This window comes from Coffea arabica, chromosome 2e (genome assembly GCF_036785885.1).
Source record: "Coffea arabica cultivar ET-39 chromosome 2e, Coffea Arabica ET-39 HiFi, whole genome shotgun sequence".
NCBI lineage: Eukaryota > Viridiplantae > Streptophyta > Magnoliopsida > Gentianales > Rubiaceae > Coffea > Coffea arabica.
Window position 1 is genome coordinate 500,073 of NC_092313.1, and position 13,042 is coordinate 513,114.

The 13,042-nt window shown below is 36.7% G+C and overlaps 2 protein-coding genes and 1 long non-coding RNA gene across 8 annotated transcripts; 1 reads left to right on the forward strand and 2 right to left on the reverse strand.

Moving 5' to 3' along the window:
• Window positions 1-311: 311 nt before the first annotated feature.
• LOC113729837 (pathogenesis-related thaumatin-like protein 3.5) lies at window positions 312-2,080 on the reverse strand. Of its 2 annotated transcripts, none has more exons than XM_027254118.2 (3): window positions 1,438-2,079; window positions 937-1,213; window positions 312-705 (listed from the first exon to the last, which is right to left on the reverse strand). In XM_027254118.2, the coding sequence occupies exons 1-3, from the start codon at window positions 1,919-1,921 to the stop codon at window positions 555-557; spliced, it is 912 nt and encodes a 303-aa protein (XP_027109919.1). In that variant the 5' UTR covers window positions 1,922-2,079; the 3' UTR covers window positions 312-554. The 2 variants fall into 2 exon arrangements, with proteins under 2 accessions (XP_027109919.1, XP_027109920.1); XM_027254119.2 differs by having other exon boundaries at window positions 488-734; window positions 1,438-2,080.
• Window positions 2,081-3,134: 1,054 nt separating this feature from the next.
• On the forward strand, window positions 3,135-6,797 carry LOC140036485 (uncharacterized). Of its 2 annotated transcripts, XR_011840005.1 has the most exons (5): window positions 3,140-3,840; window positions 4,335-4,409; window positions 4,840-4,871; window positions 4,951-5,591; window positions 6,338-6,797. It is a non-coding gene; the product is annotated as an uncharacterized lncRNA (long non-coding RNA). The 2 variants fall into 2 exon arrangements; XR_011840004.1 differs by having other exon boundaries at window positions 3,135-3,840; window positions 4,951-6,797.
• Window positions 6,798-8,254: 1,457 nt separating this feature from the next.
• Window positions 8,255-11,559, reverse strand: LOC113729838 (uncharacterized). 4 transcript variants are annotated; one of them, XR_011840008.1, is made up of 4 exons: window positions 11,386-11,559; window positions 9,900-10,450; window positions 8,976-9,076; window positions 8,255-8,900 (listed from the first exon to the last, which is right to left on the reverse strand). XR_011840008.1 is itself a non-coding variant. In XM_072077970.1 (3 exons), exon 2 carries the CDS (start codon window positions 10,377-10,379, stop codon window positions 9,942-9,944), a length of 438 nt encoding a protein of 145 aa, XP_071934071.1. In that variant the 5' UTR covers window positions 10,380-10,450; window positions 11,386-11,559; the 3' UTR covers window positions 8,830-9,076; window positions 9,900-9,941. The 4 variants fall into 4 exon arrangements, 1 of the variants encoding a protein (XP_071934071.1); XR_011840007.1 differs by having other exon boundaries at window positions 8,976-9,207; XR_011840006.1 differs by having other exon boundaries at window positions 8,976-10,450.
• Between the last annotated feature and the right edge of the window lie 1,483 nt (window positions 11,560-13,042).

Below are 13,042 nucleotides of genomic sequence, written 5' to 3' on the forward strand. Positions count from 1 at the left end.
TGGCATACATTCATAACTATTAGTGTAAAAAAAAAAATACCGTTATTGCTTAAATTCATTTATTGCTTCTTCTTCTATAGTTAAATACCGTTATTGCTTTAACAGGGTTAGACGGAAGGACTTATTCCGAATAGATTTCCGACTTTGAAGGGTGTTAAATAAAAATTTTTTTTTTTAAAACTTGTAGCACTTAATTGGGACTTTGAGAATGGCATTAAATTTAATTTCTTTGTTTTTTTTTTTTGGTAAATGTTAATGTCACTACTCTCTCATTTGTATGGAACTCTTTTTAACCTAGTGTAACAACTATATGGTATTAAACCCCATCTGTTCCATCATACATGGACATGGTACAGCACCACCCACAAGAATAGCGTAAAAATCGTACATGGTACAACATATTCTATTCTAGAAGAGTATAGCATAAACCTACGAGAGTATTAACTAACAAATTCAATCACAAACAAGGATGAATTTACACTAAAGATTTTCTGTGAATCTTTGGTATATGTATGTAGCCTGGTCGGATGAATGGGGTCGTTGGCGTTGGATGTCTAGACATACCAGGTGATGATGAGAAGGAACAGCGCAGAGAAGGGTCTTCTGAGGACAGTTGACGAAGATGCTACCATCCCTACGACCCTCCCGTTTCGGCTCCTTTGAATGGGTGGAGATGTTAATGCACCGATACTTGGTTGCTTCGTCCTACATTTGTCACAAATCAACGCCTTTTACTGGAGCAGAACCGACAACAAAAACAGAAGAAAAAAAAGTTGTCACAATGCAGCAGCTGCTCCAGGAGCAAATTCTTGCTTTCTATCTCGCTAGCTACATAATCCTAGAGGAAAAAAGAGACAAACAAAAAGAAAAAGAAAATTGACGATATATATATATATATGTATATATGTGTGTGTGTGTATGTATGTGTGTATGTACCCGTTCACGGGACAAAAGATTATGGCATAATCGTAAGCCTTGCATGTAAAAGTGCTGGTGGCATCGTCAAAGGCGTAGCTGTAAGCGCTTGGACAAGCTCTCTTGAAAATGGTGGAATAGAATGATGGACGGCATGTCGATGGGTTCGCAAATTCTCCACTGCAGCAGTATTGGTCTGATCCAAATGCCCCGCATGCACTTTTGCAGGCAACAACGTCCCCGCTCCCGTTCCCTTCCCCGTCTTCCCCACCAACCACCTGAAGTTCTTTAGGGCAACCTGAGACAGAATCGAATGCGGGGATTAATGTCCGGGAGACGGTGATTTTTCTCACCTCGATGGGATGCCAAACCCCTTGCAACTCTAATCTAATGCATCAAGTGTGATGATGTCTGCCACTACTAGTCCAACTGGAAATATTTGCCAAACTTCTTCTTCTTCTTCTTCTTTTTTAACATATATATATATATATAAAGAAGAAATTAAGTAAAAACAAAACAAACCCATATTGATGTTGGAAACACAGCCAGTGGCGTTGCATTTTCCATTAAGTACTCCTTGCGGCACCGCAATGAGCGGCAGGTTGTAGCCGTCGACGATGCTGACGTCGTAGAAATCCTTGTCATCTCCAGCGCCGAGGGTTATCTCGAAGAGCGAGGCAGGAGGCGTTGCGCCCATGCCGTCGCATTCCAGCCTTCCCCCGCAGTCCCCTGTTTGACAGGACCCCACGCCCGATGCGTCGAATGTGCACCCAGTTCTTCCCCAAATGCGACCTGACCACCCCGGGACAGCTGGGATTCTCAGGCTTTGCCCCGATTGCAATTGGAATCCGGTGGTTGGGAGCTGCGGCGTCCCTGAACCGGCTAATGTACCGGGCCATATAGTGAAGGGGCAGTAGTTTGCTACGGTAAATGTGCTGGCAAAAGAGCTAGACAAGAAAGAGACCACCAGCAGCAATAACGGTAACACGGAAGGTTTCATCGCCATTAGCAAAGGAACCGTCCAAGTCTTACTTCTTAGTCCTGAACCAAAGGATTAATGGAGGGGGAGGGTTGTGTAAGACCGAGTAGGAGAGAATGAGGCTGACCAGAATGCGTAGTAGTATTTGTATCTTTGATAACCAACCAACGATTGAACGCACGCCCGCCTGCGATGCTGCTTTTCGCAAATTCATCCGCCGCAATATGGCACTTTTGGGTTTAGCATTTCTTTTATCTTGGACGGCCTCATCCAGAAGCAATGCCTTGCCTTTCTTTAGCAACTTTATTAAGAGATCATGTCGCACCAAAGAATTAAAAGAAGAAACGCTAAAATATATATATATATATATATGTGTGTGTGTATATATTCAAAATATCTTGGAACAGAATCAATTTTCTTGTGCATAGCGAAGACCACATGAAAAGGCTAACCAAGATTCGGGTCAGAAATCATATTGTTAAAAGATAAAGAGTAGTATCTTAGATCCTCATCAAAATCCCATAGCTTGGTACTGGGTAGCTGTTCCGGCTTCCGTGTCCAAGAGTCACCAATAATACTCAAATCAGTACTTGTTTCATCCTGGAGATGCGTTTATGCTGCTCTTAAGACATATATATATATATATATATATATATATACATATGTATATATTCCTAAATCTGGGACGGAGATATGTTTGAACTCTAGGTATACTCGCAGACTCTAGGAGGTGTGTTCCCAATTATAAATAATTACAGTGACGACGTTACTTCATATTGAAGATCGGATTCCGTACCCGTCTATCATTTTCCTTTGAAGGTTCGCATGGAACTATTATAATTACGGATTAATCTTATATGCACTGTTATATAGGTACATATGTAAAATTTGAATTTTAAATTCAAAATTTGCTATACACTGACAGTGTATATAAAATTTACTCGTACATTAATCCAATCTCATCAAGAGATTTAACTAGTACAGAGCCTCCTAACATATGTAGATCCACTGCCACTTTGTTACTTCTATCAATGCCTCGACTGTTTTACCATATTTTTGGTGAATTTCTTGTCCCGGAATTCATATTCAACAGATTCGGAAGATGAATTACTGGTTTAGCAGAGCACTCTAGAACCGGCCACCATTACTGTAGCTGAACCTTGGTGTTTTAACAACTGATTTATCTACCTATATAGTAAAAGCACGAATGAGTTTTGGCAAAAGAGTGGTCGTCTGCTGATGTGTCAAGCTGTCATTGGTTAAAATGTGGTCGTCCTCCTCATGCCAAAATCACGTGCCCAACTAGAGAAATATTGGAGGGTTTTCTTTCTTTCTGACGTATTCTGCCGAGGATGGGACTAGCGCATCGCTCGATACATAACAATTTAGAAGGGTTCTCTTTCTCCCTTGTTCATCGCTGTTCTCCTCTCTCTCTTTCGTCTGATTGGGTTTTAGTCCCTTGGTTTACACCTCCGATTTTTCATTTACACGAACTCTCTTTTCTATATGTGTTTGTTCTTTATCCACTGGATCCAATCTAAGACGTGCAGTAGCAGAGAACTCTAGAACCGGCCACCATTACTGTAGCAAAAGAGTAGTCGTCTGCTGATGTGTCAAGCTGTCATTGGTTAAAATGTGGTCGTCCTCCTCATGCCAAAATCACGTGCCCAACTAGAGAAATATTGGAGGGTTTTCTTTCTTTCTGACGTATTCTGTCGAGGATGGGACTAGCGCATGGCTCAATACATCACAATTTAGAAGGGTTCTCTTTCTCCCTTGTTCATCGCTGTTCTCCTCTCTCTCTTTCGTCTGATTGGGTTTTAGTCCCTTGGTTTACCCCTCCGATTTTTCATTTACACGAACTCTCTTTTCTATATGTGTTTGTTCTTTATCCACTGGATCCAATCTAAGACGTGCAGTAGCAGAGAAAATCACATCAATTGAAGGTTGGTTAGTGGCTCGAGGATTACTACCATCAAATTCTTATCTTTTTTCTCCTCTGATTTTTGTACGATTGGGACTAGGGCTTGGTAAACACTCTCCGTCCCTATCACTTAGTTTCTTCTCTTATCAAACTCACCAGCGGACCAACATTTCTTCCATACCTCTCCGATTTTCCCCGTATTGTTTTCTCTGAAAATTAAGGTCAACAACAGCCACAGATGACCTTCAATTTTTTGGCTTTTGTTTCTGATCTTTTTAGATGAGATGAGCTACAAATAACTTGTAGATTTATTCAACTTTTCTCTGTTCTTCCAATGGTCTTTATTTGCTTAATAATTAATAAAGCTTGGTTTAATATCTCTGTTACTCAATTATTTTCTTAGCGATAAGAACTTTGATCTTCTAATCTTTATATCTTAAGATTTTTTATTTTATTTTATGTCTCTTATGTTTTATTTATCCAATTTCCTAATTTTTATAGTATTATCTTTGCAAGAAAAAGATGAAAACTTTTATGGGATGCAAATGCAAGTACTTGTGGATATATTCCATCCATTTCTGTCCTCAAAAGGTCTGTTCTGCTTTATTTATCAATTGATTTATTTGTTTATTTATTTTTTGCCGATAAAAACTTTGTCCTTTTAATTTCGGTCTCTACTCTCAAATCACTTGAAGTTTTTATTTTGTCTGTTAGTTCATTGGATTATACTATTATTTTTATAGAAAGGAAGATGAATTTATTAGGTTTTAGCTAAAAAATAGGCTTGAACATCAATGTTTTCCTCTGTAAACATTTTTTCTGGTGCCGTTTGACAGAAAGTATGAGTTATAGTGGTTTCTTAAAGCATTCTAGAAGCATTTAATTCCTAAAACACCTATGCATTCTAGAGCCCCTGTTATAGAAACACTGATTGCTTCTTTTCTTGGCGCACATTCATCTGTGATTTTTCCCGTCTTTTTACTTCGTTTATACTCTCATATTACAATTTGCATTTTTACAGAGTAAGGAAGAAAATGAAGAACAACCTCTGTGGTAAGAAACTTTTTAGCTCACAAGTTTTTTGCTCTGGTTTGTTTTCCTTTTCAATTTGTGACCTTTCCCTCTATGACAGAGGTTTTTGGAGGATGGCAAAAAATTGTGGTAAAACTCCTACTCCTATTTTTTTCACAGTACTTTGGGCCTTTTTTTTTTAGATTTTAATATTCTTCTTTTAAATACTAGCTTTGAGTGAATCCTTTTACCTGTCAAAATGAAATCTGCCAAAATTATATCAAGTGCATCTGTTAAATCAGAAGTTAGATGATAAATAACATTAACTAATATGGAACAAAAGGGTCAAGGTTAAGACTTTTCACTTTCACTTTTGCAGAGAAGTTTTAAGATTTTTCGAAGAAACCTCTAAACTGGTTCAGGAATCATTTTTTGCTCAGTTAAAAGTTGAGTCCTTTTGTTCTTTTCTTGTTTTTTCACTGAATATGGGATCTGGTCTTCATGCAATTTCTGTCTCTGCATCTTTTAGAACAAGTCAATATTTCTAAAGTAGTATATGTTTGAGAGTAAGATGAGAGAGATGATTGTCTACACAACTGAAGGTACTTTGCCATTGCAGTTTTTCAGGGATAAATTTTTCCCCATAAGATTTTTATCTCTGACCTTTTCTTTCTTCTTTCTTCTTTTTCTGGTATCCAATACAGGAAGAAGCAATCTTTATTTGTGGTCCAGGAATAAACAAATGGTGAAGATAACCTTTAAGTAGGTGTTTGTTCACCTTTTATTGTTATTTTTCCTTTTTTGGGTTTTAATGATAGTATAAGTTCTAATTAATTGAGTTTCTGTTTAATTGATAGGTGAGAATATCTTAAACTAGGTGACTTTTGAATAACGAATCATTAGTTTCTTTTCATTGATTAATTTTATAGATTGATTACACTTTTGTTGTTAAGAGTAAGTTTTACTTGGTAATTAATTTGTATATTTCATCTTTAACCTTTTGGGTTCATTTCTTGAACTTCAATATTTATAAGTATAAACTTGTTGAAAAAAGGATGAGAGGCATTGGCAGTATGAGGAGGGACGTAAAAGAAAAGAAGAAATGTGTGCGAAAAAGTGCAAGTTGAAATACTGATACTGAAATCATTATGGTCATTACTGTAATGATTAAAATGTTAAGAAAAAGCTAGAAATTGAGTTTCAAGAAAGACCCTTGGGTTACTTGGCGCTAAGATAGGCATTGGTCATTTAAGTTTCCTATTCTTTGGGAAATTCACTATTATTTGACCATTTCAATATTTTTTTACCATACTAGAGCTACTGTGTTTGGTTGACTGTATCATTGATAGCTATTTAATGTAACTTGTCTTTACCCCTCACAGCTAAAATGGATTGATGAGGATTTCCTAAGCTATGACTTTGAGTTCAACATTTTGCTGACTTGCTAAATTTGTTAAGAGAATTTTCTTCACTTTCCTTGAAATATGTTTCTGTTGTTCTATGTGCAGGTTATTAGTCAAGATATGGAGATTAAAGGACCTCATTTAAAACATCTGACATTTCTTTAGGCTTTGTTGTTCTAGGCCCAATCAGATATCTTTATACTTACTGTTATTTGATTGTGTGGCTTGAGATCAAATTAAGTAAATTATTTGAGAGAATGCTTAATGATTTGTTTGGCTTGTTTTGCTTAGCAATGAGTCAAAGCTCGAAGAGTGAAACAACTCTTACCGTTTCCCTTGCATTATCATGATTGAAATGTCAAGCACCCCTAGAATCAAGATTGGAATTATTTCTATGTCTGTCCTGCATGGATCTATAGTGATTATTTATTAGCCTCATTTTTGGATACACATTATTGTAGACATTATGTACCTTTTACATTTTAAATAAGAGGTTTTGTTTGTAAAGATAGTGAACAACTTTTGTTTCAATGCATCATATTGTGTATATTGGACCTATTATGTACTTCCTAATTTTGTCCAGTTACGGTGTGTTGTATTCTTAATGACACTGAAGTGCCAAATAATTCAACATCTGTCATCACAACAATTTGCAAGTTAGATGGCCAGGATTGGGCAATTTGTATGCTTTCACCGTTTTCCTGCTACCTTTTTCTGCATAATCAGTAATTAATCAGTAATTAATTTCATATAAATGGCCTGTTATGGCATGAAACTCAAGTGCGCCAAGAATTCCACCTTTCTATTTGTCAACTGGTTATTTCATTCTCCCAACAATAAACTTCGGTAAGGGAACGTTTCCATTGACTGTGAAGATAGATTGTTGCACAGAGGATCCTTTTTAAAAAATATGAACCCCCTTCATTCTCAGTGTACACCTACTTCATACCATGTATCACACTTTCATTCTCCTGACCAGAGTTGTTGCGTTGGTTGTTCCGATTTTCATGCTACATGCAAAGAATTGGATAAACAATATAGAAATGATTGAACCACATCAAAATTAATGCTCGTTGTAAATTTAAAACCACCATAGCTAATCAATGCTCCACAGAATAATTGAAAAAATTAATAGTGTTTACTCATTATTTAATATTTTTGAATCTCCCATTTACTTCTCCCAATACTTCATCCCATCTCTACATGAAGCAAAATCATACTGATGAGCTTCAATTTTATTCGCTTCAATTATTTTCTTTTAAATCTTTTTCTCGACACCATGGTAAATGCAAACCTTTATTTACTCGCATTTTCTTACAACATTGCTTATTTAAAAGCTTAATCATTTTATAACCAAATAACTTAAATGCAATGCATACGATTTATGATATCTCCACTTGAAAATTTGGGCATTTTCTGGGCAACATGAAATTAACACCGCGCGATCGCGGTGATCCCCTCCTAGTCTAATGCTAAGTCCCTCAACTGCAACTTTCTTGAAATACAAGTTGAAGCAAATGTAGTATAACTTGCATGATTAAACAAGCAGATATTCTCCTACTCATAGGCATGCATGCTTCACTGGTCTCTGATCGCAACTTCCTTGCCGCATCATTGCAGCAAAGAGATGGGATCAGAACAAACTGAAGCTGTTTTCATGTGTGTGATTCAGGGGGTTGCTTTACGCCCGTTTTCTAACTGACCGATTAGCTTATTCTTAACACCCTCCTGACGCCATCCCAAAGCCACCAAAATAATAATAACAATAAAATAAGTAGAAATTTCCATTGCGCCATCCCAGAGCCACCATGACAGCACTCAGAATTAAGTTACCAAATAAAAACTTCTCTGATGGAATAACCAATGAGCACTTAAATAGAATACCAGGTAACCATTCTGAGTAATAAAATGAACAAAATTGCAAACACCACCTTCACCTACCAACAAGCTCTTAGCAAAAAGCTTGCACGCAACAAACAAAAATCAGACAAAGAGACAAGAACAACCTTGGGGCCCTCAGACTTTCGACAATCCGTATTAGAAGCATAATCAACAATCTCAACACTCCGTAAATCCAGGACTGTTATATAACCATTATTACACAGCCTTAAAAAAAGAAGAATATCATTCTGGATCAGCTAAACAAACAAGAAAAAGCAAGCAGATCACGGGCCTCATTATAAACATGTTACCATAAGCGTGTAGAATCCTACAAACTAAACCTACCAATATTCAGATTCTAGTTACACCGGGATAAGAAACTTAGAAGCTACCTCAAGATTCAGGTTCAAACTGTCAAAATATTTTTTACTCTCAAGTGCCAGAGCTACAGTGGTCCCCGTAGCTCATTCAGCATGCTTCCAGAGTAGTAGACGTGCACACTTCCAGATAAGCAGGACTGATAAAACTCAACAAGAAGGACCAAAAATGCTGCCAGAGCCTTTACAGTAAGAGGGAAACAGTTGAAGTCCAAGCTAAAATTCAAAAGGATGGCATCAAGGCCTCAGGTGATTGAGGTTGAAGCTTTAACAGGTTCATCACTCTTAAACATGTAGAGTTGCCTTGAAGTGCTTCAACCATTGAGTAGATTAATGAACATTGGCCATCAAGATGACCTTGAAGTTCAAGGTCATCAGATATTGCCCAGTAACATATCTTCAAGGAAATCCTGAACAGAAGAACAGAAGATTGAAGGTACAAAAGCAGGCATATAAACTCCACTTGACAACCTAAAAGCACTCACATGGATCTGGTTAATGTGGCAAGACAGCAAGTACCGAATTCCAGACTCAAGACAGAGATCATTTTACCGCCACATGCCGCACAACAGACGAAAGTTTTATCCTGCACCAGAAAGAACAAAAGTCACAATCAGATAACACCTCAAAGCCCTGACAATAAACTTATGCAGCAAGAATGTATGACAACAAAATAAGCTAATTCAGAATTCTCCAGAGTTGTTCATCCCACAATCCCTGCAAAACAAGAAAAACTTCAGGAATGACTTCACAGAACAAGCAGAAGAGGAAAGCACAAGACAGTGCAAGATAAATGTTGAAAAACATATTCATCCCCTTCCTCAAACAGCAGACATAACCATAAAGTCAAATATAAATATTCTATAATAGGCAAGTTTCAAAAGATCCCAAAATAAAATGCTCCAGTTGTACTGGCTTCCTGCAAAATGACACTAAGGAGCAAATATGCAATTGCTTTCATCAAGTCATCATAGATCCCCGATCCACAGAGAAAAGAAGATTAAAATATCTGCATTCTACCTCAGTTCTGAAAACAGATATAGTCGTTCCCAACCCACATTAACCAGACAAATGCACATCCAAAATAGAATCAAAGGAGAAGCACTATTGGAAAGGAGCAGTAGTACATGCTACATGCATTATTGCCCCACCAAAACAAAGAGTAATATATCTTCTACTAGAACCATGAGCCTGTCAAGGTTCAAAATTTGATTAGGCATAGAGTGCAACTCAACTAAATATTACCCAAATTCCTAAAAAGGAACTAAGGTGTTGAAAGAGTTGCGCTCAAATAAAGGACAGTCGAATATAAGTTTCTTCCTACATACAGGCAAGACAGTCAAGTCTGCCATTTAGGTGCTCATATCAGTTCTGTCATTAATACTAGTCCCAGAAAAAAGAAAACTAACACAGAAAAGAGACAAGGGACATGAACAAATCAGTCATAATCTCTAGCTCATATCCATGCCATCTCCAACTTGACTGCAGATTGGACCAACAGCAGAGAATGATCTCTCAAACGGGGAGGGTTGAAATTGTGCATCCCGCCTGCGCTTAAAAGCACAGCTGTCAGGTGCAGAACTCTCAGCATCAAGCTTTCTCCGAACACCTTTCACAGCCTGTTCCTCAGCTGGGGTTAGAGGGAAAATCTGCCTGCTAACTCTGCAAAGAGAGCTGTGGTTATCATACAGAATTCTCTGGTTACAGTTTTTGTCGCAAATGTGAGTCAATCCAGTTAGTTTGCAGCGATACATGTTCCCACATATGTGTTCATTCTCGCATTTCCAGTCACACTTGTGGACACTGTCTGGGCCATCTTGACCAAGAATGCTCGACAGATAAATAACATTTGTAGGAACGGCTAACATAGATTTGCCAAAGACCTCCATTTCCTTGGGTAAATCTGAAAACTTTTCAGGGGTTACGAAGTGCAACTTCTTATGCCTTTGTCCCAAACACTCTGCAGACCCAAGACAACACCAGAAACTGTCAAACTTGGTTGGAAGGACCTTTCTCAGAAAAGGCAGTAACCATGATTGGAAGAGAGTAGACAAACTATCTATGCTAGAGAACGAGTTTCTGTAGAACAGTTTAACTACTAACAATGTGAGGATGCGAGACAAAATGGTTGAAGAAAGTAGCCCATGTCATAGATTTATTCTCAGCCAGCCATGGAATATATTCAGTGGAGGTTAAATGCCCCTCAATAAAGCATTATTCCCCAGATGAGGAAAGGCGCTTCAGGGGGGAGTATATAAGATTGGGAACTTGCATCAAGTATAGTAGTCAAACTACCCCAGGAAAGAGCTGAAAATGGATTCAAGGACTGAAATTATAAAACCGTGAAGATGCAGATTTTAGGCATACACAGGGACAGAAGAGCAAATCCTTTAGGGTCTTACACGTGGAGTAAAGAAAAGCCGAACATATTATATGAAGCAGGGAGTCAAAAAGTAAACCCAAGTCCTAACTTAAAAACTTCAATACCACGTCAGGTATTCAAGTTTCTCTGCAAAAAGGACGACAAATCTGACAAAAGGAGAGAGAGAGAGAGAGCAGGCATGAGCCTAGCAGGCTCACGGGTATAAACATGTATGCTAACTAGTTTGGTAAGGTAATTTGTTGCAAAGCTAGAATCTTTATTGAAATTATCCATGGCAACATCAATACAACTCCTGTAGACAAGATTAAAGGACTACATATAAGAAGGAAAGAAAGAAAGAAACCGATTAAACAACGCCCATATACAGATTTGAAAGCCCTAAAAAGCAGATAATTAGATTAAATACTAGAAACCAAAAAACAGTTGACCAGCTAAAAGCAACAAATCTGTAGATACATATAAATGTAGAAAGAAAGAAAACAAGAAAGGCAATAAAGCAGGAAATCACTTACAGTATCTCCAGAAACAAAAAAGGGAAAGATCTTCTTCTTCGTCTCTCCAGTCTTTGATTGTTTTTTTTTTTTTTAATAGTCTCTCAAAACAGGCGAGAGTGTAGCAAGAAATTGGGGAGCGGAGGAGGGGGTATTTATAAGGGAGGACTGGGGAAGTCTTCCCTTGATCCGATTCTCTTGTTGACGTTGCGACTTTAAAGTTTAAACGGAGGACTAATGTGTAAATACCATTTAGATAATGTGAAAAAACGTAGAAAGATGTAAATGAAATGCGGGTCAAATTCGTGTGAAATGCATAGAATTCTTTTCCCCGATCCAAATGAGTACTGCTTTTGTAGACTCGGTCTACGCATCATTTTTCACGTCACACAACACAGTTGATATAAGTATATAACCACTAGTCCAAAAGCTGGTGGCTATCAATAAATCATTTAAAGCAATTGTCACATTAAGTGATTTTTAAAAAAATTTAGATGGGTATACAGTGTATTCGTCTGGTTCGATGGTAGTTTAGTTCTCACCGGCCTCTCTATACTTAGATTAAGGGCCTGTTTGGAATCTCAAGTTTTTAGCAAGTTTGTATAATATTAATTTTTTAATAACTTTTGCTACAGAAACTCCAAAAAACTTATCAAAGTTTTTAACTTACACACTTTAAAATAACTAGTGTGAATACCCGTGCTACGCACGGTGCCTACATTATTAAAAAAAAATTACAATATATGAAAGAATTTAAAAATAGTAAAATATTATAATCACGGACACATGAAAGTATATTTTAAAAAAATGAAACTTTGTAACAATAGTTCAATATATGATAAAAACATCTTCATTATTTATAAACGATCATTTCGATGAAGGTTGGATCCTGAAAAAAAAATAGAAATCTATATCATAAATTGAACGACATAAGGGTCCAATTAAATATAATTGAATATTTAATTTGATAAGTAAATGAAATACTTACAGACATTTTGCCTTTGATTTGATAATCTTCTACGAAGGTGTAAACATTCTTCACACCAGTCAACTCTGAGTACGAACGCCAGTATTGAGGATTTAATTAATTCTGTTGTTTTTTGTGGAGTTCACACTATAAATGAGAATGCACGATTTTTGCATGAATTAATTGGTGGTCGAACAATGCACCTCCACTTTTCTGACAATTAAAAGCATACATAGTTCAAAATTATCTTTTGTTTTAGACAGTTTGTAAATAATATTGTGTAAAAAAATATACATATAAATAATGTATACCTTTGTTTTTAAATCTCTAAGATAAAAAGCATCACAACGAAACATGAATCGTGCATGCCTGTCTTGAAAAGCGAAGTATAGTACCGGAACTTGTAAACAATGGAAACAACAATCATATTATAATATTGAAAATATTAGTAATAATTGAAATTACAATGAAAATGTCAATATTCAAAGAATAAATAGTACCGAAACTTCTATTTTGATAATAAGATTACTGTCCATAAGATTACACCTAAAAAGTATATTAATTTTTAGGCGTCATTGTCTCATATGTTCTCGTAAGCAATGTTTTGCAAGATTCTTAGGTGCCATTGTCTCATATGTTTTTGCAAGAATTATTTTTTGAATCTATTCCCTTTTTTTTTTTTTTGCTCTTTCTCTCGATCGTCAACATTTT